This window comes from Felis catus, chromosome B1 (genome assembly GCF_018350175.1).
Source record: "Felis catus isolate Fca126 chromosome B1, F.catus_Fca126_mat1.0, whole genome shotgun sequence".
Classification (NCBI taxonomy): domain Eukaryota; kingdom Metazoa; phylum Chordata; class Mammalia; order Carnivora; family Felidae; genus Felis; species Felis catus.
The window spans coordinates 122,547,239-122,572,582 of record NC_058371.1 but is presented as its reverse complement, the minus strand read 5'-3'; the positions used below and the strand labels follow the sequence as shown (position 1 = coordinate 122,572,582).

The window sequence follows — 25,344 nt, the reverse complement described above, 5'->3', positions numbered from 1 at the left end:
TGTCTGTGGATATATGAATAAGTATAATTTAAAATCTTTCAGTATTCACTTTTAATATAGAAATATGCTAGGTGGTAAGACAAATACTCTAAAAAATATCTTAACCATAGACATTCATCTTTTCAGTAGTTAAAACCTCTTTTTCATAACGTAAGCAATATTGATGTTTCTTTTATTTAGCCTTTTAAGTTACTATGTGCAGTTTAATAGTCTTCTGTTTAAAATTTTAACTTAAGGATTTCTCAAACTCTTCTAATAAAGCAAAAATGGTTTTAATAGCCAATTATTTTCAAGATGGAATACAAAATACTCTATGAAAATATCCATATGGCACAAACCAAATCTAATAAGATTTAGAAACCACTTCATGATAGAAATTACCTATGAAAACATTAACATTATACAGGGCACATTTTCAAAAAAAAAGAAAAAAAGGCATATTTTCTTGGCATACATTTTCTCATTTAGGTCATATTTTGTTATGACCATCTACTTTTCTTAGCAGTCCATTCTTTTCTTTTTTTTTTTTAAATGTTGATTTTGAGAGAAAGAGAGGAACAGGCACACAGAAGCAGGAGAGGGGCTGAGAGCAGGAAAGAGAGAATCCCAGAGGGCTCCGTGATGCCAGCACACAGCCAGACACGGGGCTCAGTCTCAGGAACTGTGAGATCATGACCTGAACCAAATTCAAGAGTTAGAGGCTTAACTGACTGAGCCACCCAGGAGCCCCTCACCAATCCATTCTTAATCAGCAGAAATTTAAACCAAAAAGCTTACTATCAAACAGTCACCTTCTAAGTTTCTTGCAGTTATGTTGTAAATTATTGCAAAGGAAAAACAAAACAAAACAAAACTTGGGACTATTGAGGTATGCCTCATTAAAATCATGTCCTGCTAATTTCTTTCAACTTATTATTTTGTTGTTATAAAACCTCTTAAGTTTGATTCACATAATCGGAATTTTTTTTTAACTGAGATAAAACATTAGAAAAATAATATCAATGTAGGCTATTTAAAACTTTCAGGCTAATTCAGTGGGGGTAGTCCATTCTACGGGGAAATTCCAATTTCTAAACAACCTCTTGAATCTATGGCAACATATACAATGAGAAACGATGTCCAGAATGATGGCCATACTATATTAAACTCTTTGATCAAAAAATGATTTATAATTACCACCATATGCCAAACCAGAACAAAGAAATACAATTTATTTTTCTAAGGGACTGAAACAAAAAAACCACACTTTCAGTTCCACTCTTAAGCATAAGCCTGTAACAAATCTCCAAATTATCCATTATTTGTCCTAATTTGCTAAGTACTTCTAATATAAACTGAATTTGAAAATAAAATTATCTTAAAATTTTATCTCCTCTTAAAACTATTTGTAAAGTTATTAACTACGAAGGTTTCTGAGACTTAAGATTACCATGAAATAGGTATAGGAGGGCTATGTGGTATTTGTCAACAGCAATTTCACAAAATTCTCTCTGAAAACTCCATAGCAGGGGTTTTCATGGTATGTTTAACAACTGATTCAATCAGTTATTTTTAAATGTGGAAGATCATCAAATCAGCAAGGAACCAAAATTATTGTATGATTGTAGAAGAACTAAAAAACATTTTATAACCTGTCATTTTTATTGTTGCTTCACATATAGAGCAAATAATAAAATAGTTTCAAATTTACATTCAATTTAAAAACAAAATTCTTCACCGCAAAGTTCCACAACATTCCTGTATCTACTCTCTCAGCTTGATAGTCTCCTCTGTAAGCAAATTTCATTAGAAATTACATCTAAAATACCCATGCTTTACCAGTATTTCTAAATTTTAAAATTATGCAAAAACACAAAAGGCTAATTTAACAGATTATAGCTACTCTCAAAGTAATCAAATACATTCTTTCCAAGTTGTTATTTAAATTCCAATTAACATACAGTGTAGCAGTAGTTTCAGGTACAGAATTTAGTGATTCAACACTTAACATACAACACTGGGTGCTCATCAGACCTCCCCTCCAGTAATGATCAGTTTGTTCTCTATAGTTTAGAGCCTGTTTCTTGGTCTGCCTCTTTTTTTTAAACCCCTATTTGGTTTCTTAAATTCCACATATGAGTAAATCATGTTTTTCTCTGACTTGACTTACTCAGCTTAGCATAATACTCTCTAGCTCCATCCATGCCATTGCAAACGGCAAGATTTCTTTCATTTTTTATGGTTAATTATCCAGTGTATACACACACACACACACACACACACCACATCTTCATCCATTCACCAATGGACGCTTGGTTGTTTCCATAATTTGGCTATTGTTGATATCGCTGCTATTAACATTGGGGTGCATGTATCCCTTCAAATTAGTATTTCTGTATCCTTTGGGTAAATACCTAGTACTACAATTGCTGGATTGTAGGGTAGTTCTATTTTTTTTTTTTTAAAGAAATTTTTTTAATGTTTTATTTATTATTGAGAGAGAGAGTATGAGCTGGGGAGGGGCAGAGAGAGAGGGAGGCACAGAATCCAAAGCAGGCTCCAGGCTCTGAGCTGTCAGCACAGCCCATTGCAGGGCTCGAACTCAACAACTGTGAGATCATGACCTGAGCTGACTGAGACACCCAGGAGCCCCAAGGTAGTTCTATTTTTAACTTTCTGAGGAACTTCCATACAGTTTTCCAGAGTGGCTGCACCAGTTTGTATTCCCATCAACAGTGTAAGAGGGTTCCCCTTACTCCACATCCTCGCCAACACCTGTTGCTTCCTGTGTTGTTAATTTTGTTCCAAGTAATCAAATACATTTTTAACTTAAAAGACAAACTATACTTGGAAAACTATTGTATAAGACATTTCAGGTGGTGAGAATGGAGAGCCATTCTCAAAGCCATGAGAGCCACAAAGCCATGAGATAGTGCAGTGCTTAACTAGAAGATGGTAAAGAACCAATGAGACTTGAAGAGTTCATGAAACCAAAGACACACTAGAACAGTGGGCTGAAGGGAGATTGTGAAAGGCCTCAAAGGTCAGGCTAAAAGTGTTACCTTTCATCTTGTGAGCAATGGAAGCCATTCACTGACAGATCAAAATGATTAAATACTGATGACAAGCAAGGGAATAGAAAAGACAACGAGTTTAAGTGCAAAATATTAAAACTGGTTTTGGATTTGCTGAGTTAATGAGATTCAAATAAACAAGCTGTCTTATAATTCAGTGGTCCCAGGCTCAATAGGTGTCATAGCAAGAGAAGTCGGGGGGGGGGGGGGGGGGGGGGGGGGGGGAGTAGAGCAAGGGTGAGACAAGTCTAACAATTAGCCGCAAAGAAATCTCCAGCAACTTTTGAATGTTGCTACAGCATGGTAGAATGTAGTAACATTCTGCAAAAACCAGCACATGTATCAAACACAATATTAACTCTGTGGGTCAATCCTAATATTATAAAGCTAGATACTCCATAGATATAGTATTATCTCTCTAATCTGACTAAAGTTTAGATTCTTCCTTCTAGCCATGTTCAATTCTACACTGCTTTAATTCCAAAACCATGGTGTGCTTTTTCATGGTTATGAACATTCAAGATTTTTCATTAACTCAACCCAAACACACAAACTATCTCTCCTTAGAAATAACAATGAGCCTTACCCTCAGGACACCCAATTAGTGTCTTCCATGAACAAATGAACAAATATTACTTCAATGAACAAATATTACTACTAAGAACTTCCAGAGTCTCCCAACCCCCCACACCTTTGGTGCATCCCCTAAACCTTAATTTGAAGTAAGCAAAAATCAATAGTTCCCTTGGCACTAATAAGTTAGGTTTTACAACAAAGTGTGGTCCACAGACTTCTGCTGGTTATAGTCTACAATGAGGTTAGGTATAGAAATAGAAAGTAGGGGTGCTTGGGTGGCTCAGTTGGTTAAGTATCAGACTCTTGATTTTGGCTCAGGTATGATCTCACAGTTTGTGAGATCCAGGCCCACATGGGGCTCTGTGCTGACAGTGTGGAGCCTGCTTGGAATTTTCTTTCTGCCCCTCCTACCGCCTCCAGCACGTGCATGTGTGCGCTCTCAAAATAAATAAATAATATGGAACATAAACACTTAGAATACTTCATAGAAATCTGACAGTATTTTTGTACCTGGTCACACTAAAAATAGCAAATTCAGGCTTACATTTTTGTGCATTTTTCTTCACTTTTATCCTATTTCCATGATTTACAAAAACATTACATTAAAACTGTTTAAAAACAAAATAGAAAACAAATTCATGTTCTGCTAGAGTATGAGAAGCACTGGTTTAGGTCACATACTCTTGAGCCATGTTACCCAGATTAGAATCCCAGCTCTGCCATTCACAGTTGTATAATTGCAGGCAAATTCAACAGAACAACAAATAATGGATAATGATATTATTGGTAACCCATTTTCAGTAGCACTTTCTCATATTCTCCCTTCCTTGCTTCACTACTTTTCTTAGCAGAATTAGAAAAGACCAGTTGCAGAATTAACAGAAATATAAATGCTATTATGGCAAAGATAACTGCAATTATCTCTACAAATTACTCCACATTTCAGTAAACTGAAGGCACTACATACATTAAAGATATGAAATAATGAGAAGAGTAAGCAAATAAGAACAGAAAAGGATGGTGTTTTATGACTTTTAAAGTGGTAACACCCATCCTCACACTTCATCCTAGGTAACACTTACAAAGCAGTTACTATCAAATAATGTGCTACATATTTTTATATACGTTATTTCAACATTTATATAAACTCAGTCAATATATTTAATCTTCACAATACTGTGAAACTACTGTTCTCTCTGCTTTTCAAATTTAAGTGCTGAGAAGTTACTATGGCCTAGTTGTACTCTACATTGAATTCAAGACTGTCAGGTTCATGGATAGGAATACTGTATGTCCTGGTTTTACCTGTTTGTTGTTTCAGCTATTAGAACCTTTGTTCACTCTCAAAAGTGCCCCAGAGTTGGAGAATAAATTACATATGGTACTAAGGTACTCCTTCCAGGCAGCATACCCCTGTGCTGTATATACTATACTATATATAGTATATACTATATATATATATACTATACACTATATACTACACACACACACACACACACACACACACACACACACACTATACTTAGTGCCACAGCCTCAGGCTCAACACCTTCACTATCTTGCAAGCACATGCCACTGCCAATAAGCTAGAAAAAAAAAGGCATAAATGGTGCACCTCACACTCCCAACACACACAAAATCCCACTAGGATAAAAAGCAAGAAAATGCCAATGATTAATCACAGTGGTTTATATTGTTATACAAGACAGCATACGAATTGCCTATGTGGTCAAATACCTCAGAAATACAGGCAAGTATAAATAAAATCCTCTCTTTATGGATATAAATAACTGGAAGGAGAAAATCATTTCCTACAAGTATGATATGTAAACAGACTTCAAGATACTCTACTCTTTCTTCTCGTCTCCAAACATTCAATTCAGTTCCTAGGTCTCTTGCAAACAATACAACTCCCCGAGCACTCTCCCATAAGTAAATTACTATAATTAATTAACAAATACACAAGAACAAGTGGTTTTACCACTTGCCTTGTAAGGTATATAACTTGGTGTAAACACTGAAATGCATCACAAATAGTTTAAATCAATTGTTTTGGTTGTTAAAGTGATACCAGCTAATCCAGCATCCCACATCACAAAAATGGAGGCTGTGGATTTTGCAGATCTTCTTCCTTGTCATAATAAAGGATCAAAATAGTGATCTTTGTGCTCTAAAATAAAAAGCTGAAGCAGAAAAACAACATATGCAGATTTAGCAAAATACAAACCTTTTAAGTTTAAAGCACTGCTCAAATGGGAGAAAATTTTTCCATGTAAAGGACTGTGAAAGCCCATATATCAATTCCAATTCAAAAGACATTACTTATTTTAATATTCTTCTCAATTGATGTAAAATGACATCTACACAACAAAAAATACTTGAAGCAGATGTATAGACGGGAAGAGCTGTATCTAAAAGTGCTGCAAAATTTAATAGGTGTTCAATCTATTTGAGTAACAATAACCTAGTTACCTCATTAAAATTAATGACTAGCACTAAACTTTTCAGTGAACAGAGTTGATTAAGTTTGCTGCTCTACAGCTTAAAAAAAAAAAAAAAAGCCTATCTCTGAATAGACAGCAAGGTATACTTAACCACATTTTACGCATATTAAAAAAAAAAATCCCTACAGGCCACACTTGAATTTCTGATCTTCTGGAACACAATTTCAAAACTTGGATGCATATGTCTTTTTTTTAAAACTTTTATTTTTGAGACAGAGAGAGACAGAGCATGAACGGGGGAGGGACAGAGAGAGAGGGAGACACAGAATCGGAAACAGGCTCCAGGCTCTGAGCTGTCAGCACAGAGCCCAACGCGGGGCTCGAACTCACAAACCGCAAGATCATGACCTGAGCCGAAGTCAGACGCTTAACCGACTGAGCCACCCAGGCGCCCGGGATGCATATGTCTTTAACTCTTCACTAGAAAGAGTTGTAGGCACCTTGTTTCATTTAAGATAACCTGACACCCAAATTACTCTGCACATCTTATGTTCCTTAGGACAAGATCTCAAATTCAGAAACGAAAGCGTGATGATAGAGACATAAATAAACATGTGTGATCTAGAATGACAACAGGCTAATGATAAAATTTAAATGTCAGTGCTATTTAAACCAAAGGCTACCAGAGACTCCTACTTTACAATAACTAAGGAAATTTATAGAAGTTAAACATTACACAAAATTAAAAAGTACTTCAAATAACATTAAAATGATGTTAGGACAAGCATTTTCACTGCACAAAATTACACTGGTTCCAGTAGCATGATAATTTCTATTTCAATTATTCTTTAAAGCCTAAAATTACAATCTGAAAGGCAAACATTTTAAAGAATTTAACTGCTGCTTCTTTTTAAGTTTATTGCTTTTAAAACTATAACAAAACGTAATGACACTGAATGTTAGTTTAAAAATCAATCTTGGGGCACCTGTGTCTCATCAGTTAAGTGCACAACTCTTGGTTTTAGTTCAGGTCATGATCTCATGGTTCTTGGGTTCAAGCCCCATGTCAGGCTCCACACTGACAGCACAAAGCCTGCTTGGGATTTCCTCTCTCTCTCAAAATAAATAAATAAACTTTGGGGTGCCTGGGTGGCTCAGTCAGTTGAGCACTGATTTTGGCTCAGGTCACGATCTCATGGTTCATAAGTCTGAGCCTCACCTATCAGCTATCAGCTAATCAGCACAGAGTCTGCTTGGAACTTCTATCCCGCCCCCTGCCCTCAAAAATAAACATTAAAAAAATAACAATAAATAAACTTAAAAAAATCAATCTTTACATGGTACAGTTAAACCAGCAGCTGAATTCTTTCTAAATTCTACATGTTTTTTAAAAGTTCTATTAATGTTAGGGGCACCTGGGTGGCTCAGTTGGTCAAAATGAATAAATAAACTTAAAAAAAAATTCTATAATGTTAAAAGTTAAAGATTAATATTATATTACAAATACATATATACGTATATACATATATATACATGTATATGTAATATAATATAATTATAGCTTTTTTTTTTTTAAGGTAAGCTCTACTGCCAATAGGGAGCTCGAACTCATAACCCTGAGATCAACACGCACATGCTCTACCAACTGAGCCATCCAGGCACACCAACTATAATTTTAGTAAGAAAACTAGACTTAATATTTAAATTATCTTCCAAAAGAAATCAACTTATATTTCTTTCAAAAAATTAGAAAAACATAGGGACAGTTTTCAAATGTCCCCAGGTTTATAGAGTATATCCTTCCACTTACTGAGCTTGTGAACTATCAAGCTTTCAAATATAAAAAGAGCTATATTCTTTATACGTCTAAAAGATTTCTTCAAAGTATCAGAACACTAACAGTTTTATATATTCTTATGTTAGCAAATAAAAAGTAGAGACAACATAAAACAAAAGATACAACCAAAAGGTAACAGATACATCATGGTGTTTACGACGTAGGCACTAAAAGTGATGCTGAGAAAATGATTTTAAAATGCTAACGTAAATGTGGGAAAAGGTAGATTACGGAAGTGTATAAACAAGGAGCACTTTATTGGTGGAGGGGACACACTTTTTAATTTAAGAAGTCCTAAATAAACTGTGGTACATCCAGACAATGCAGTATTGGTTCTGCACACACAAAAAATGGGCTATCAAAAACTGTGAAAAGACATGGAGGAACCATAAATGTACATTACTAAGTGAAAGAAGCCAATCTGAAAAGATATGATTCCAACTATAGGACATTCTGGAAAAGGCAAAAAAAACTATGGAGGCAGTAAAAAGATTAGTGGTTGCCAGGTATTAGGAGGGAGGGTTGAAAAAGCAAAGAACACAGTATTTTAGTCAGTGAAACTACTTCTGTGTGACACTATAATGATAAATACATGTCATTACGTATTTTTCTAAACCCAACAATTGTATAACACCAAGAATGAACCCTAATGTAAACTAAAGACTTGAGGGGACAATGATGTGTCCACACAGGTCATCTGGTGTAACAAATGTGCTGCTCTGGTGTGGGATGTTGACAGTGGGGGAGGCTGTGCATATGGAAGCAGGAGATACACCAGAACTCTCTGTACCTTCTTCTCAATTTTGCGGTGAACCTAAAAACTGCTCTAAAAATACTCTATTTAAAAGGAAAAGAAAAGGGGCTCCTGGGTGGCTCGGTTGAGTGTCCAACGTCAGCTCAGGTCATGATCTCGCAGTTTGTGGGTTCAAGCCCAGCATTGGGGTTGCTGCTGTCTGTGCAAAGCCCCCTTGGAATCCTCAGGCTACCCCTCTCTCTGCCCCTCTCATGTATGCACTCTCTCAAAAGTAAATCAACAATTTTTTTTAAAAAAAAAGGAAGAAAGAGGTACAAAGAGATGTAGTGAGAAGAAAAGAATCCACAAACAAGTAAACCAAAATAATACCAAAGAAACCCTAGTTGCCATTACAGATGACTTTTATTCCCCCCCCCCCCCCCAGATCTAAATGTTCCAAATTTACTACAACAACATATATACTTGAGTCTACTTCTGGACTGTTCATTCTATTCCAGTGATCTGTCACTATTCAGTAATCCATCTATAGGATTTGAATTTTGTTCCTTCTCAAAATCTCACTAAAATGATGACATTTTTTTCTAAGTCCACAACTATAGAAAGTGCAAGGAAAAAAAGAAAAGAACTGGAACACAGAATGGACAAGTGATTACTTAGCAACGTACACAGCTAGATCCTTAAGTCTCAAAAGCTGGCAGCACCTTTAGAACTAGGAGTTAAGTAGGAGATGAAGTAAATTAAGGAGAATTTGGTGAAAGCTATTTGAAAAATAACTAGATCCCTCAATTCCCTCCCTCTACCTAACTAGGACTGCTGCCATGAGTTCAAAAACAAAAAAGAAAATTAAGCAACTTGGAGGAAGCAGGCAGAGAAAAGAAAATGTCTTTAAAAATACATACCTATTATATCCTCAAAAGGTTAAAATGTTGCATCACAATTACAGGAAGCTATAAAAGTGAACATTCAGAAAACCAGAAAGAACATCTAGAAATTAAAATTATGACACAGAAAATGTTGGAAAATAAACTTCCCAGAAAATACAAAGAGAAAATGAAAGCAGGATTTAAACTGGAAAAAAAAAAAAAAAAAAGTCAGAGAACCAGGCTAGGAGATCCAATATCTGAATGAATAACTGTTTCAAAGAGAAACTGGGAAGAGGAGAATCATAAATAAATTTGAAGTGATGGACAGGAGTTGCCACATTAAAAAAGTACAATGCGTACCTAGCACAATGGATGAAAACACTCATACTAATAAAGCATGTCATTGTGAAATGGGGACAAAAAAAAAAGTAGGGGAAATGGTCACACACATGCACACACACGTACAAAACAAAAAAGAAAAAAAAGTAGTCATCACAATAATTTCTGACTTAACGGTCACAACAGATGACCTGGAATGACTAAAATTCTGAAGAAAAGAATTCTACATACACCCAAACTAGAGACACGATATTGCTTAGTATGCAAGGTCTCAAAAATCTTTCTCATGTATCTTTTCTCAAAAAATTAGTGATTTGATCTACCAAAATGAAATAAGAATCCAAATAAGACAACAAGGAACATGGCAAATGGAGAGGCACACCAAGGAAGTCAGATGAGAGGAGTCACGAGCATAGTCAAAGACAGGTGTGCACCAGATATAGAGAGCAACATCCAGATTGGAGCAATGCAATTCAGGCTACATTCTTCATTTGATGGCTATAATGATAAAAATGCTTATTATTCTACCCTTAAAAAAAAACAACAAACAAAGCACTGATTGCCATGGTTTGTCTGGCCCAGACTTTTATCTGTACTTAACTCACCTTAACCATGTGTTAACAAAGCTCCTTTTCCCTCCTTTGTGCACTGCTCCTTAGAACAGCTACAAATTTCACACCAGGAGTTCACCTTTAATCTACTTTTAAAACAACATACAACCACTCTCCTAACTGAGAGTTCTCTGCCTGGCCCACTGGTTTCCCCAAGAGAGGCTTTTGTAGAGATTCCAGGAAGCTGAAGCCATCATAAAGACATGATGATGCCTTAGGTGATGAGTATATAGGTCTTCAGTTTATTACTCTAAAACTTATACGGATGTGTATCTTTTGTTTTCTACAAATAAACCGTTCACAAATAGAAAGGGAGGGTAGCTCTAAAAATATATATACATAGCCCAACTATAGTCACAAACTGTTTTATCTAACCAGTTTTGGTTTTTTTAATGTTCATTTATTTTTGAGACAGAAAGGCAAAGCAAGAGCGGCGGGGAGGGGCAGAGAGGCAGGGAGACACAGAATCCGAAGCAGGCTCCAACCTCTGAGCTGTCAGCACAGACACAGGGCTTGAACCCACAAACCGTTGAGATCATGACCTGAGCAGAAGTCAAACACTCTACTGATTGAGCCATCCAGGCACCCCTAACCAGTAGAGTTTTTAAAATTTCAATTTATTGCCAAAACATTTACCTTGCAACTATACTACCTCATGCATGGAAATGATACAGATAAAAGGCTATTCACCACGGACTGTTGGAAATTTCACAAATTGCTGGAAACAACCCAAATATTGATCAATAAAGAAATAACTATGTTTAAGACCAAATTATGCAATACACACCATCAGAAAAAAAAAGTGAAAGCTTTATGTGCTGATATACAACACTCTAAAACACCAGTTATTAAGTGAAAAACATAATGTGCCAGAATAGCATATATAGTTGACTACTGTTATTTAAAAAATATATATATACATCCTGTTTACTTACATACACACACACACACACACACACACACACACACACACACACACACACATCTCTATGGAAAGTCAGGAAATGACAATGCTGGCTGCCTCTAGAGGTGATTCACCTGGATGGGATCAACTAGAGAAAACAGACTTCATCATATACTCTTTTGTACAAAATGTGAATTTTGAACATAAAGTACTGTCTACTCACACACATTTTTTTAAACAGCAAAAAAAGGCTACGGGACAATTTTAATTATCTATACAAGAGCAAATAATTGCCTTTGAAAGTTTAAATACAGACAGAAGTTTCCCTAGGATAAAATTAAATAATTTCTTTTACCAAACTAGTCATATCCAGTTGAACCTTACAAAGTTAAGCCAATTACAATATGCATATGTGTATGTATACATCAGGTGTATCTAGACTAGAGCTATACTGTCCAATTTGGTAGCCACTAACTATATATGAAATTAAATTTCAAGTAATTAAAATTACATTTAAAGTTGAATGAAGTTTAAAATTCACTTCCTTGGTTTAGGGGTGTCTGGGTGGCTCAGTAGGTCAAGCGTCTAACTCTTGCTTTTGGCTCAGGTCATGATCTCACAGTTCATGGAATCTAGCCCACATCGGGCTCTATGCTGACAGTGCATAGCCTGCTTGGGATGCTCTTCCCCACCCTCTCTCTGCACCTCCCCTGGCTCATGCTCTCTCTCTCTCTCTCTCAATAAACATTTAAAAAATAACATAAAATTCACTTCCTTGGTTGAATTAGTCACATTTCAAGTGCTCAATAGGCATGTGGGGCTAGTGGCTACCGTACTGAACAGCTCAGAGAGAGAGAACATTTCCACCATCATGGAAAGTTCTCTTGGACAGCCCATATCTAGAAGAATCCTCAAAAAATAAAAACTGATTGGGGCCCGTGGGGGGCTCAGTCGGTTAAGTGTCCGACTTCAGCTCAGGTCTTGATCTCATGGTTTGTGAGTTTGAGCCCTACGTCGGGCTCTGTGCTGATAGCTCAGAGCCTGGAGCCTGCTTCGGATTCCGTGTATGTGCGTGTCTCTCTTTCTCTGCCCCTCCCCCACTTGTGCTCAGTCTCTCTCTCTCAAAAATAAATAAAATGTAAAAAAAAAAAAAAAATTAAGTTAAAAAAATAAATAAAATAAAAACCGACCAACAGTGTGAATGCTTTGATGCTTTGGGAAGGGAAACTAGGTGGCTGGAGAATATAGGTAGAACATAGGTTTTCTGCAATAAAAAAGACAGGACTTAGCCTGTGCCAGGCATCATCCTTAATGTTTCATTTTAACTCACTTAATCCTTACTGTAATTCAATATAATCAGTTTCCCCTATAATTCTACATATTTTCTTTAAGGCATTTAAAAACATTATTCTGACAATGAGATCATAGGCTTCACTGCTAAAGGGACCCATCTGAATTTTGGACCATGAGCATGTATTACTAATTCAAGAAAAAAGTTATAAAAAAATAAAACTAAATGCAATTATCTATAAACCAACATCCAAAAGAGATTTTACAATCCTAAATGTTATTTAAAAATACAATGTACCAATTCAAATGAAAAACAAAACAAAACCACATTACTCCATGCCATAACCCATGAATCATCTGGTACATCGTTTCAAAAACAGGATTTTATATTTATTTGTGCATAAGGATGATCTATGCAGCTATTTTATGCTTAAGGTAGGAGTTTTACTGAAGGTAAAGAGTTGGGACTTTCTAGTCTTGGTTGAATTTGTTTCTTTTTTTGAACAGGAAAGTAATACAGCTTGGGGCCAGGACCTGGGTTTGAGTTCAAGTTCCCTCACTTAGGAACTATGTGACCTTGGCAGAAAAACAAACAAATATTACTTGAAATATGAATTTCCCACCTATTATTTATCCCAAAATATTGAGAGCATTAGGAAAAAAACTACAAGAAAAAGATGTACATTTCATCTTTCCATTAAAATATCAAATTTTCTTCCCTTAGTTAATAGTTGGAAGTTATCGGACTTTGTGGCTGCATAAGGTGCTGCCCTAAGATGACCATGTAAAACCTCACAAAAATTCTTCATAGCAATACTAACATTAATTCACATAAATATAAAAATCTTATTGACTGTCACTATAATAAGAGCATAGAAAGATTATACTTAATTTCTGTATAGCACTTTACAGTAACCAGTTTAAAATAGCTAAAAACATGCAAATACATGTTTTAACTCTAACAATTACTGCAGGGGCACCTGGGTGGCTCAATTGATGGAGTGTCCGTCTGTCCGACTCTGGATTTTGGCTCAGGTCCTGATCTCAAGGTTGTGAGATAAAGTCCCCAATCCACATTCAGTGTGGAGCCTGTTTGAGATTCTCTCGCCCCCCCCCCCATACCTCCCCTGCTCTCTTTAAAAAAAAAATTAAAATAGGGGCACCTGGGTGGCTCAGTAGATTAAGCATTGGACTTGGGCTTGGGTCATGATCTCTCAGTCCGTGAGTTTGAGCCCCACATCGGGCTCTGCGCTGATAGCTCAGAGCCTGGAGCCTGCTTCGGATTCTGTCTCTCTCTCTTTGTCCCTCCCCCCATTCAAAAATGAATAAACATTAAAAAAAAAAACTTTTTTGGGGCGCCTGGGTGGCTCAGTCGGCAAGCGGCCGACTTCGGCTCAGGTCATGATCTTGCGGTCCGTGAGTTCGAGCCCTGCGCTGGGCTCTGTGCTGACAGCTCAGAGCCTGGAGACTGTTTCAGATTCTGTGTCTCCCTCTCTCTGACCCTCCCCCGTTCATGCTCTGTCTCTCTCTGTCTCAAAAATAAATAAACGTTAAAAAAATAAAAATAAAAATAAAAAATAAACTTTTTAATAAAATGAAGTCTTTAACAATTACTGCAAAGCCATGAGTTTCAGAGATATCTTATGGTCTTCCTACTACCTTCCTCAAACAATTTAGCTTTTAAGACTAGCAACATACACTCAAAGTTTTTCAAAACAACCGCTTAACTCTTGGCCAGACCATTCACCAAAATTACTAATAGTACAAAAGTAGTTAAGAGTAAATTCCATATTCACAAATTTTTAAAAACTTACTAATACTGTTTTCACTAGCAAAATATTTTAACTGGCAAATCATTTGAATTGACAAGGTCCAGAAATCAAATGAAAAGGGGGAGGAGGGAAATGTCCATTTGCTTTCTTCAGAAATCTATCCAAAATGTTCTGGACCAGTTACTAAAATATAACCTTATGTATAACTACTTGTTTAGTCCTTGCATTCAGAAACCACAGTGCTATTTCCTTATGATTCTGTACTTCGGTCATCAGTTACCAAACACTGCATAAAAGGGCCTAAAATATCCGCACATCTTCTTTTACAGCTGCAGCAAAATATCTAGTAAGTTTCTCAAATTAATTTTCCCAGGTCAAATAAGGAAAACACATAACACGGAGAGACAGTGTCATGGTTAAGAATGCATACTCTGGAATCCGGCTGCTTTAGTTTGAACTCCACCCCACTTAGCTGTGTGATCTTCACCAAGTTAGTCACACAAAGTTACCTAATCTCTTTGTGCCTTGGTTTCCTCATCTGAATTAAGAATAATATCTACCTCATAGGGTTGCTGTAGGATTAAATGAATTAATATATGCAAAGCACATAGTGTGGTGCCTGATATATATTAGTGCTGTATGTTAGCTATTATTAAGAAATAAAAATCTGCCTACATTAAAAATCACACAAATAGGTTGTGTTTATAGGTCATTTTTATGGTCAGTTGCTTAGAACTCTAAATCCGTATCCCTGGAAATTCAACGTTAGTCACATTTGTCCTAATTCCACAGAAATTTACTGAACAACGTGACTAAATTACAGCTTCCCACTGTTTCTATGGAATAATGTATCAAACATTCCAACTGGGAAAAAAAAACTTATTTTCCAACCACATTCCCACGTACCTGAAAGTCAAAAGTGATCCTTTCTTTTTTCTCCAGACAAATAGAACTTTTGAAGGAACACTAGTGATTTTTACGATAGAGATAGGAGTAGGAAGAGTATCTGAGGGTTGTAGATCATAAGCTTTGCATTTCTTGCTATTGGCCAAGGATTGCTAATCAAAAGGGAGCTATTTGAATTTCTTAGCACAGAAAGAGTAAGGTGACTATATACATTATGCATGGATACACTTGCATACAACACATTCATGGAATATTAATTTTATCCAGTTCTTCATAACTGACATTATGAACTTGACATAACTTCATAACCTCTGAATACTGCATTTGAAAATCAAAATCATTGGAAGATATCTTCGTATTCCCATTCTTTCAACTAGACTTAGAAATCCCAGTCAAGGTCACACAGATATTAAAATTAGACTACAACCCATGCTCAGTTCCATTTCTCCAGAAAGCCTCTATTACAAAGATGGAAAAACTCACAGGTACCAGAAGGGCTAGGAAATTTCCAGTAGTAGTAGCAGAGAACGAAAAGTAGAAATTACCATTGCTAGAATAACCACTTCACAAGGTCCTTGTTACATCCAGGTACTTGTACATTCTTTACCTTGGTTAAACTACATATTTTTAAATTTTGCCTAGAATTTGCTGTCCAAATTGGATTAGGCTTACCTAATTCATATAACATTGTATTCTCTGCAACTTCAGTGTATAGACTATGTCTGCCTTCTAAATTGGATTTCTCTAAGTCAAATAATTATGCACAGTATTAATTCAAAGTATAAAATAAAGTGAAATTTGAAATATAAACAGAACCAAATTTATTTGGTTCATGAATGAACTTTGATACATGTAGTGGGTTTTTTGATTAAGGCAAAAATATGTATGGGGGGGTACCTGGGCAGCTCAGTTGGTTAAGTGACCAACTTTGGCTCAGGTCATAATTCATGAGCTCAAGCCCCACATGGGGCTCTGTCTGCACTGAGGGCCTGGAACCTGCTTCTGTCTCTTCTCTCGGCCCCTCCCTCAAAATCAAGCACTCTCTCAAAAATGAACATTTTTAAAAAGCATATTAATTTGCAAGGTCTGCTTGTCAATCAGTCTCTGATTAACCAAAAACACTGAATTATATACAACATATTTGTCAATACATGTGTAAGCCTTATTTACTTTTAATAAACTCTTCGCAGTACAATACATGTTTCTGAAGGATAAAAATGGAAACATTGGATTAGCTGTTCAAGTTAATTCCACTAATGAAATTAATGTAGTTTTAAAAATCTAAAAAATGTAAAAACCATGTAAAACTATATACCCTTTCAACTAAAACAAAAACAAAACAAAACAACCTCTTACCTTAAAAAGAACTACAAGTCAAAAAACAGCCCAATAATTAAGAATGCGGAATGAAGATAAAGCTACAAAGAAACATGACCCACTGGAAGCAAAATGGCCCAGGGAAATTGCTTGCCATGTTCATGACTAATATTGAGTCTAATTTTGACCTAGTCACAATTCAAGTGCCAACAGAATAACAGGAATGCACTGTTGATCCCAACGTTCAAAATTTTGCCATATTACCTGTAAAGAGGTAAAATGCTTCCATTAATTTGCCCTATCAAGCTTCTCAACAAATTTAATATCTGTAAGCTACATCTTAATGTAAAAGATCTCTTACACACACTTGAGTAAAATCAAGTAATAGCAAACTGAAAAATGACTGATATTTTGTGTTAATTTCCACAGATAAAAATTCCCCAAATGCCTATGAAAGGTGGGACAACCAAGAAAAGCCCATAGCTCTTTAAAGTGCTTATGATTATGCCCAAATGAAAACCAATAAGGAAACTCACAAGCTAGTTAAAGTAGCAGTGAACAAATACGGTTTCTGGAGGCTTCAGCAGGAATACCTCAATCGTAATCGATACTAATAGGCTGCTTAAAAAAAAAAAAAAACACCCACTATTCAAAATTGTCAAAGAATTCTAAGAGACTAACCTGTGAAAAGGGTGCATTAGAAGTACTAAAAATTTGGGGTGCCTGGGTAGCTCAGTCGGTTAAGCAACTGACTTCAACTCAGGTCATGATCTCGCAGTTTGTGGGTTCAAGCTCTGCGTTGGTCTCTGTTCTGACAGCTCAGAGCCTGGAGCCTACTTCAGATTCTGTGTCTCCCTCTCTCTGCCCCTCCCCCACCCATGGTCTCTTTCTCAAAAATAAAATTTTAACAAAAAATAAAGTACTAAAAATTTGCCATTCTCACTAAAAATGAATGTATCAGTCTACTTTACAAACATCCTCAAACTACTACTGGCTTTCTCCACTTTTCACACACTTTAGGTTTTTAGGTTCCCTACTCCCCAAATTTAAATGCAGTATCTAAATTTCCCTGGGTCAGCACCAGAATGAATACTATACTGTTATCATTGACCACATCACTGGGAATTAAGTTCCTTAAGAGTTTACACTGAACAAGGTATAGAATCACATTTTGTATAACTCTGTATCCTAAAGAACATTTGGTATAACCTCCTAAACATAACAGAGGCTATAAATATTTACTGACTCAAAATAGTCCTTCAACACTCTGTAGTTCTGTGCTGTTGAAACAAAACTGCATAGCTCTGCAAAATCCAAAAGACTGAAATGTTACTGATAAACTTCATAGAATACATTATTTAACAGCTCAGATATGTTAGCCTTGTTCCTATTATCAGCTGTAATGTTTTTTAATGATGCTACTACCGTGGGTAGGAAAGCAGATCCAGTAAAAAGCGAATATGGAAACTTGTTAAAAGGGAGTATTTTCATATTCATCCTATACCTTTATTTGGAACATGAATGTTCCAAAGTCAGTTAACTGTATCAGAAAATTAAGAGACAGTTTTGCAGCCAACCTAATTTTCAGAAACATAAATGAAAACTGGTACCAATAAAAAACAAGTAACCAAACAGAAGAACTGCCTTAAATTCTCGCAACAAGCTAAGGATAGTTTACATCAATGTAATGAAAAATAAGTCTTTTTGTATTCTATAAGCCTTTCCATGGCTAATTTTTGACCTAGCTATGAAAGTCTAAAAAGTCAAAGCAAACTGGTAAGTCATTATCAAAAATCACAAACTACCATTAAAGATACACACAAATATCTGGCAACCAAGGTCGAGAACTGGTTCGAGTGTCACAGGTCTTCTAGTTGTTAAAATACTCCATATTATGCCTCTAAAACAATTTCACTTAGATGTGACATTCCTAAAACAGCAACCCAGGCCTGTAAATGAGCCAGTGCCGGCAAACCAAACTACGACAAAGATATCCTCTCTCCTTTGGGCGGTAACTACCAAAGTACTGGGATCGGCTTGCTTCAACTAAGTTTAAGATGGTGCCTAAACTGAAAGGAAAGCCGGTAGAACGGGTAAAAAAAAAAAAAAAAAAAAATGTATGGAAAACCAATTTTTAAAGTTAAGTTCCTATTTCCAATAAACTGTGCCTTAGAAATCTTTCAGACGACAAAGGCTCGTAAGGACAGACGGATCAAGACCCATCCGCATTCTTGGAGACGTGCGCAGAGCGAAAAGGATGAATGAATGGAAGACAGGCGCGTGTGAAACGCAGCAGGTCCGGCCGGCAACTAGACCAGCAGCAGCGATCAGTAGGCCTCGCTCCTCCCCCTTCCCTCCTCCATGACAGCCCAGTATCAAGCATGGAGGGGAGAGGACAATGTGATCCCCGTTTCTCACCACCACCACCCTTCATCCTACTCTGAGAGCTTTACCGCGCTACACGAGGTTCTCCTTCCCGCCCCAAACCTTTCTCGCCTCCCCAGCCGCCAACCCCGGCAACTCTTGAGCGCGCTGGAGTAACATGCGCTTGCCCCTCTTGCCTCCCCTCGGCGAGGTCGAAGCTTCTCCGCGCGTGCGGCGACACCACTCCCGCCCAACCCACCCTTTGGCAACGCGCGCCCACCGGCTCCCTGGCCCACCGGTCTAAGGAAGACCCGCGCGCGTCTGGCACCCGAACCCCCAGGCTGGAGCTCGGGAGGGAAAGAGGGAGGGAAATTCTACTCCGGGGCTCCCTCCTCCATCTCATTCCAGGCCGTCTTGCCGCCCACCCTCCCTGCGGATCCCGGCGCCCGCTCGGAGCCAGTCCTGCACCCTTCTATCCCGAAGACACAAGCCCCACACACCTAGCCCAGGGCACCGATCACCCTCCACCCTTGTAGACCACCTCGCGGCTTCACAGGAGGCGCCGTGCCGCCCCTCCCCCACCTCTCTCCCCCAGCTCTTGGGCCCCCACCAAAACGTGTGCGCTACACGCCGCCGCGGCCAGCCGCCGGGGCGCCCCCAGTTGCCCGCGGAGAGGTCAGACCCAAGAAGAGGGGGAGGGGGCAGCAAGAGGCAGCGTGCGCGCCGGGAACGCCGTCCCGCGGGGTCCCCTAGTCCGAAGGGAGACGGAGCGCGGGGACCGGTGGGGGTGGGGGCCAAAGGCAATACTCACCGGTTCCACAGTCGCCATCTTAGATCGATCTGATCGCACAACCGCTCCTGAAGGGGGGGTGAGAAGAAAAAAATGAGATTCAAACCGGATTGGCCGGCTACTGTTCACGTGACCGACGTGTCCGTTTGGCCCTGGCGGCGCCTGCGCAAGACTGCGGCTGCGTGGGTAACAAGAGGCTTCTGGGAAGTGGAGTCTCTCTCGCTCACTCACTCTCCCTCTCTTTTTTTAAGGGAAAAGAAGTTTAAAAAAAAAAAAAAAAGGACTTGTCACGTGGTTGGAGCTGGGTGCGCGGTTCTCGGCTGCGGACCCTAGCGAGTCGGTGCGTGGTTTTTAGTCCTGTGCTCTTCCGCCTGGATAGGTGCTGTAGCGTTTACTGCCAGACATTGTTGCCGTGCCCTTTGTTGCTCCGTCCTCCCATTTTCCCCGAAAAGTTGGGAACTGCAGGCTCAGCGTGCACAATGAGGTTTCATCTGCTTAGTTGAGGTCCTAGGACAAGTTGTCTGTTTATTTAAATTTTGTTTGACTTCCCACCATTTTCTCTTGCTTTCCGAAAGAGGCGGCGATGGAGAGTCGTAGTTTAAAGCAATCCACCCTCCCCCGTCCCCCGGCTCTGCTAACGCTGGTGGTCACTCATTGCCATCACTGCGAAAGGGGGTGGCAGAACCGTCCACAGTTCCCAGTTGCCACAGGTTGGGGGAGGGGGAGTGCACCCGACAGCTTTTCCTGTCCTAAATCCTGAGATTAAGAGCACAGGGCTAAATCTTGAATAGAAGTGAAAATTATTTGAAAGGTTCTGTCTTCTCAGTTCCACTATTCTGCTTTAACGTGAACGGAAATAGCCTAAGTCCAGGTGCCAGCCAGGGAAGCCACTCCGGGCCCCGCTGACTAAGCCCTGGACTGACCGTCAGAAGTTAGGTCGGTCAACTATGACTCTTGACGTTGACTCATTCTCCTTAGGCAAGTGATTCAGTGCCTGGCATTTTCATTTATGAACCACAGATGATAATACACTTACCTCACAAGGGTGTGCTGTGGTAATGATTGTAACCAGCTTTGAAAATGCATCCGACTCTGTAAGCACTTAATAATAAGCAACCTCGTGCCTCTCCCCTAATGTTTTTTAAAACAATATTTAAAATTTTTCTTTTGTTTACTTTGTCGTATTATCGTGTACAACAATGACATTTTAAAGTTTCAAGACAACTTTTTTCTTTATTACTGTAGCTACCTACAACAGAAGCTTTAATGTTCAGGAAAATATCACTATATTCACAACAATCATTGGCAATTAGAAATTTATCCCCACATTGGCATCCTACATTTCCTTTCCCTCTGTGACACTACGCTGTTATTTCTTAAGACAGTGTTACTCTGCAGTCTTGATGTTAATAAAATAGAGATAAATCTAGTAGAGCACTACTATAAAGTTCTAGTTAGGAAGACATATCATTACTATCTTCCATACTTCTTACGAAGGTTAATACTAAAATATCAGTATAAGTAGGCTGCCTGTGCCTGCCCGCTTATTGTGTTGCTGATGTCCAGACCTGTGTCATACCTATTATTGAGTACATAATGGTTGCTTGAGTTGACTAACACATAATTGAGACTGTATAAGAACTCAAAACCATTGCCTGTTCATATGTTTTGGTTTCCCTGGATGTCAGAGGTGATTAATGAAAGCTTTTTTCCAGTCAGCTTAGTTCTAGTAGGCTTAAAAGTAGACGGAATTCTAAAACAAACAAAACAAAACAAAAACAGGGTAAATGAATTTCTACTTACAAAGACGATCTACTGTTAAACTATCCAAAGTAATTACAGTTGATCTCAGTGTATCTTCTTGTAGTGTCTGGTTATCTTCTTTGAGGAGATAACATAGATGTATTTTCACAGTGTTGCTAGAAAACAGCAAAGAATTAAGGAAATTTCAGTCCCCAGATGGGACTGAAATCCAGTGATGTTCTTAAAACTTTTTTTAATGATAGCTTCTGTTTTATTAACTTTTCTCTTGATTAAAAAACTACCCACTTTTGTCAGTCAACCTAATACTTCTATAATACTTGTATATGCTTCTATTCTTTGTAGCTTAATTTCTCTCCTTTTTGTATACACTTTGTTGCATGTGTTTTTATGGCACATTGATGGGTCTCCACCTAATACATCTCCATTAGATTCTGATTTGGTGGTTAAGTTTTTATCCATGTGTTTATGTGGGTTTTTTTTTCCAGCTTGAAATATGCGGAGAAGAAATGTTATACTTTGTTTTTCTGTTAATCTACAGAAAATTCCATTTGTCATCTTACTGCCATATTCATGCTTATTCTTAAGGAAAAGGGCAATAAAAAGATATATGAAATGGGATATGGTATTGAAATATATTCTACTTCATTTAGTTAGTTAATATATAACTAATGGTTCAGTATAGTATCATGGTAATTATTATTTGTAAGCCTGGGATGATTGGTTATCATTTAGCATGTATAGTCATGATCTTTTCCCTACATAATATATTTCTCAAGCTGGCATATTACTACTAGCCTTTATAGATTTAACTCATGGTAAAAGATTTTAAATAATTTGATAGAACACATAGGTTGTTTTTATCATTTATTTACCTCTTTGTCATTGTAATTTTCAGTTTCTAGATAACCAGAGTCATTGTTTTGCTGGGCATTGTTCAACTATGGTTCAAACCCATCACATTTGTTACAATCAATCCCTCAAAAATCTTATTGCTGCACTCTCTAGGATTTTTTTCTAAAAGCCTTGGAATTTTAGGTAATCTGTTCTTATTAGGTGCCTTTTTTAGTCTTAGTCTCTGATCAATATTAAGCAACTGTTTTTCTTAAAATGAGTAGATCTTCAGAAGATGAAAGAAGATATGAAATTGCATAATAAATGATCCTTAATATTACAGGGTTGGCTATTTATTAGCTTTAGATATAATCTAAAGCAACCTTTAATTAACATTAACAGTGAGGTTTTTTTTTTTTTTTAACCTTATTCACCCTCTTTAAACTCGATCGTGCCTTAAGTTCTATTTTTTTTGTTACTGTCACTTTCTACAGGTATGTTCCTTTAGGAAAGACCTAGGTGGGATGCCTGGGTGGTTCAGTTGGTTAAGCGTCTGACTCTTGATTTCAACTCAGGTCACGATCTGGCAATTCCTGTATTTGGGCTCAGGGCATGATCTCCCAGTTCCTGGGTTTAGGCGCTGCACCATTAGCATGGGGATTCTCTCTCTCCCTTCTGCACGCCCCCTGTCTCTCTCCCTCCCTCTCTCTGTCTCTCAAGATAAATAAACTTTAAAAAATAAAAAAAGTTTATTTTTTTTAAAAAGGAAAGACCTAGGTGATGGCTTGGGACAGGATAAGTAATCTTTTAATTATTGCATTTATTAGTTTATTATCCCAATTCCACCACTTACTGTATGACAGTATGCAGATTATTTAGTCTCTTTGTGCCTCATTTTTTAAGTGGGCTCCACGCTCAATGTGGGGCTTGAACTCATGACTTGAGATTGAGAGTTGCATGCTCTACCAACTGAATTAGCCAGGATCCCCATCTTTGTGCCTTATTTTTGTCATGAGTTAAATGTGCAGAATAATAGTACTTATCTTGTTTGATCAGTGTGAGAAATAATCAAATTAACCCATGTAACATGCTTAGAATAGTTCTTAGAACATCGTAAGAATTCAATGTTAACTACAATTTTATAGTTACATAAATTTCTTATTTCTACTTTTTAGTTTAGTGTAATATGCTTAAGAATTATTTTATGCAGAAAAACAACCACAGCCCATTATCTTTAAGGATACTCCGAGTTTTCAAAGTCAAGTAACATTTACTGATTTCCTATTGCATACCAAGTATTTTTCATATCAATTATTTCATTTGACCTTTACAACAATTAGGTGAATTAAACATTATCAACCCCATTTTAGAGATAAAGAAACAAATGCAGTAAAGTTAGGGGACATATACAAGTCCACACAGTCAGTGGTGAGCCGGCATTCAAACCCAATTCTCTGGACTCAAGATTCTTTCCTCTATACCATAGCTGCTCTCCTCTGGTAGGTTCTTCCAAATGCTTGCTCCTCTTCAAAGGACTTCTGATACTAAGTTCGTTTACAGAACTGACAAACCACTCAAGAAGTACTAAGTCAGTCATGGGAAATGTGTAATCACTGGCAGATATTTAAAGCACATGGGAAGCCCAGGCACTTCCTTCCTGGACTGTAAAATCTGCGTGGCCTGCTAAGTCATAGAAATATAAATAGTTCAGTACCCGTATAAAGAAGCATGACTAAGAACCAAAAGGATGCAGCTAACAAGCATCATAACAAGCACTCATTCATCTAATAAATTGAGCCCATCACCTAGTTCCTTCCCTCATTTCACTCAGGTCTATGTTTTAAAGCCATTTCCTGACAAAACACTTCCTTGAGCACCCTAAGTTAGCATACTCATTACTCTTTATCTCCTTACCTTTCTTTCTTTTTCTTCAGACTACGTCATTACCCTAGCTCTAAACCCAGTATCATATTTAACGTTATTTAATTAATTGCAGGTTGTCTCCACTGGTAAAAGAGTAGCTTCTTGTGATTTGTAGGTAGATTGCTAACAAATATTTGGGAAAATTCAAATCTAATTTTTAAAACTACATAAAATTCTAGCCTGAAAACTAATAATGTAATAGAAAAATTATGATATGCCAAGCACCACGTTATGCAGTTTACTTGCCATGATAATAACCTCATATTATCTTCAAAACAATGTTCTGAGATAGATAAACTAAGGTTAAATAACTTTTCCAAGAACAGAGTTTGGTCTCCAGGACTCTTAACACTGTGTAATATTGACTAGATTGTGATTGGACCACCTAGTAAGTAAAATCATTTTCTGAAACAATGAGAAAGAAATCATCTGCAAAGAGTATGTGAAAAATTCATGTAAGCAGTATGTTGGGCAAAAATAAGGTAGCTCCCAAATGAACTTACTTTACCTTTTAAAACAAATTGGGAAAAAAATTAAACATATGGGATAAGATCCATAGTATTTAGAAATAACCTACAGGATTGTAAACACCCAAAATTCAGAGATTTAAGTGGAACTCCCAGGGAGGCATGACTGAATTTTCATTGTGAATAAATGCCTGCACTGAATTTGTCTAAAGACAGAAATGTATTAATGGGTGGCAGATGGCCTGCTTGCCATCTGTAAAAGAGAAATCTAAAATGACTATATTTGGTGATCTGTCCCTAGCATTGTTCTGTGGACTGGTGCTCTGGTGCAAAAACATGGATCTCTGGTCCATTGTTCCTCATTGGAAATGGTTTCTTGAGGACACCAACCATACAACAAATTCACCTTGCTTTGATTCCAGGTTCACAGTCATACGAGACATATGTTCCCATATTGATTTGTATGTATGCAGGACTGATACGGAAACATGATCCATAATGGCTATATCACTCAGAGTCCATTTAAAAAAAAATTTTAT

The 25,344-nt window shown here is 37.5% G+C and overlaps 1 protein-coding gene and 1 long non-coding RNA gene across 6 annotated transcripts in view; one reads left to right on the top strand and one right to left on the bottom strand.

Annotated features, from left to right (window-relative positions):
* The window catches only part of LOC109499056, a 34,827-nt gene extending 15,601 nt beyond the window's left edge, over positions 1–19,226 (top strand). The window contains exon 2 of the long non-coding RNA XR_002156177.2: positions 18,840–19,226. This is a non-coding gene — a long non-coding RNA (uncharacterized LOC109499056). The remainder of the gene's footprint in view (positions 1–18,839) is intronic.
* EIF4E (eukaryotic translation initiation factor 4E) overlaps positions 1–21,722 on the bottom strand; it is a 48,413-nt gene extending 26,691 nt beyond the window's left edge. The window contains exons 1-2 of one of the 5 annotated variants that reach the window (XM_045056058.1): positions 21,624–21,722; positions 19,842–19,888 (exon numbers count right to left, since the gene is read on the bottom strand). In XM_045056058.1, coding sequence (XP_044911993.1) covers positions 19,842–19,859 — 18 coding nt within the window. In that variant the 5' untranslated portion in view covers positions 19,860–19,888; positions 21,624–21,722. Of the gene's footprint in view, positions 1–10,471; positions 10,496–19,153; positions 19,226–19,841; positions 19,969–20,856; positions 20,994–21,623 lie in introns of those variants that run through there. The other 4 variants (XM_003985152.6, XM_045056057.1, XM_019829177.3 and 1 more) reach the window with 4 other exon arrangements.
* Positions 21,723–25,344: the final 3,622 nt, after the last annotated feature.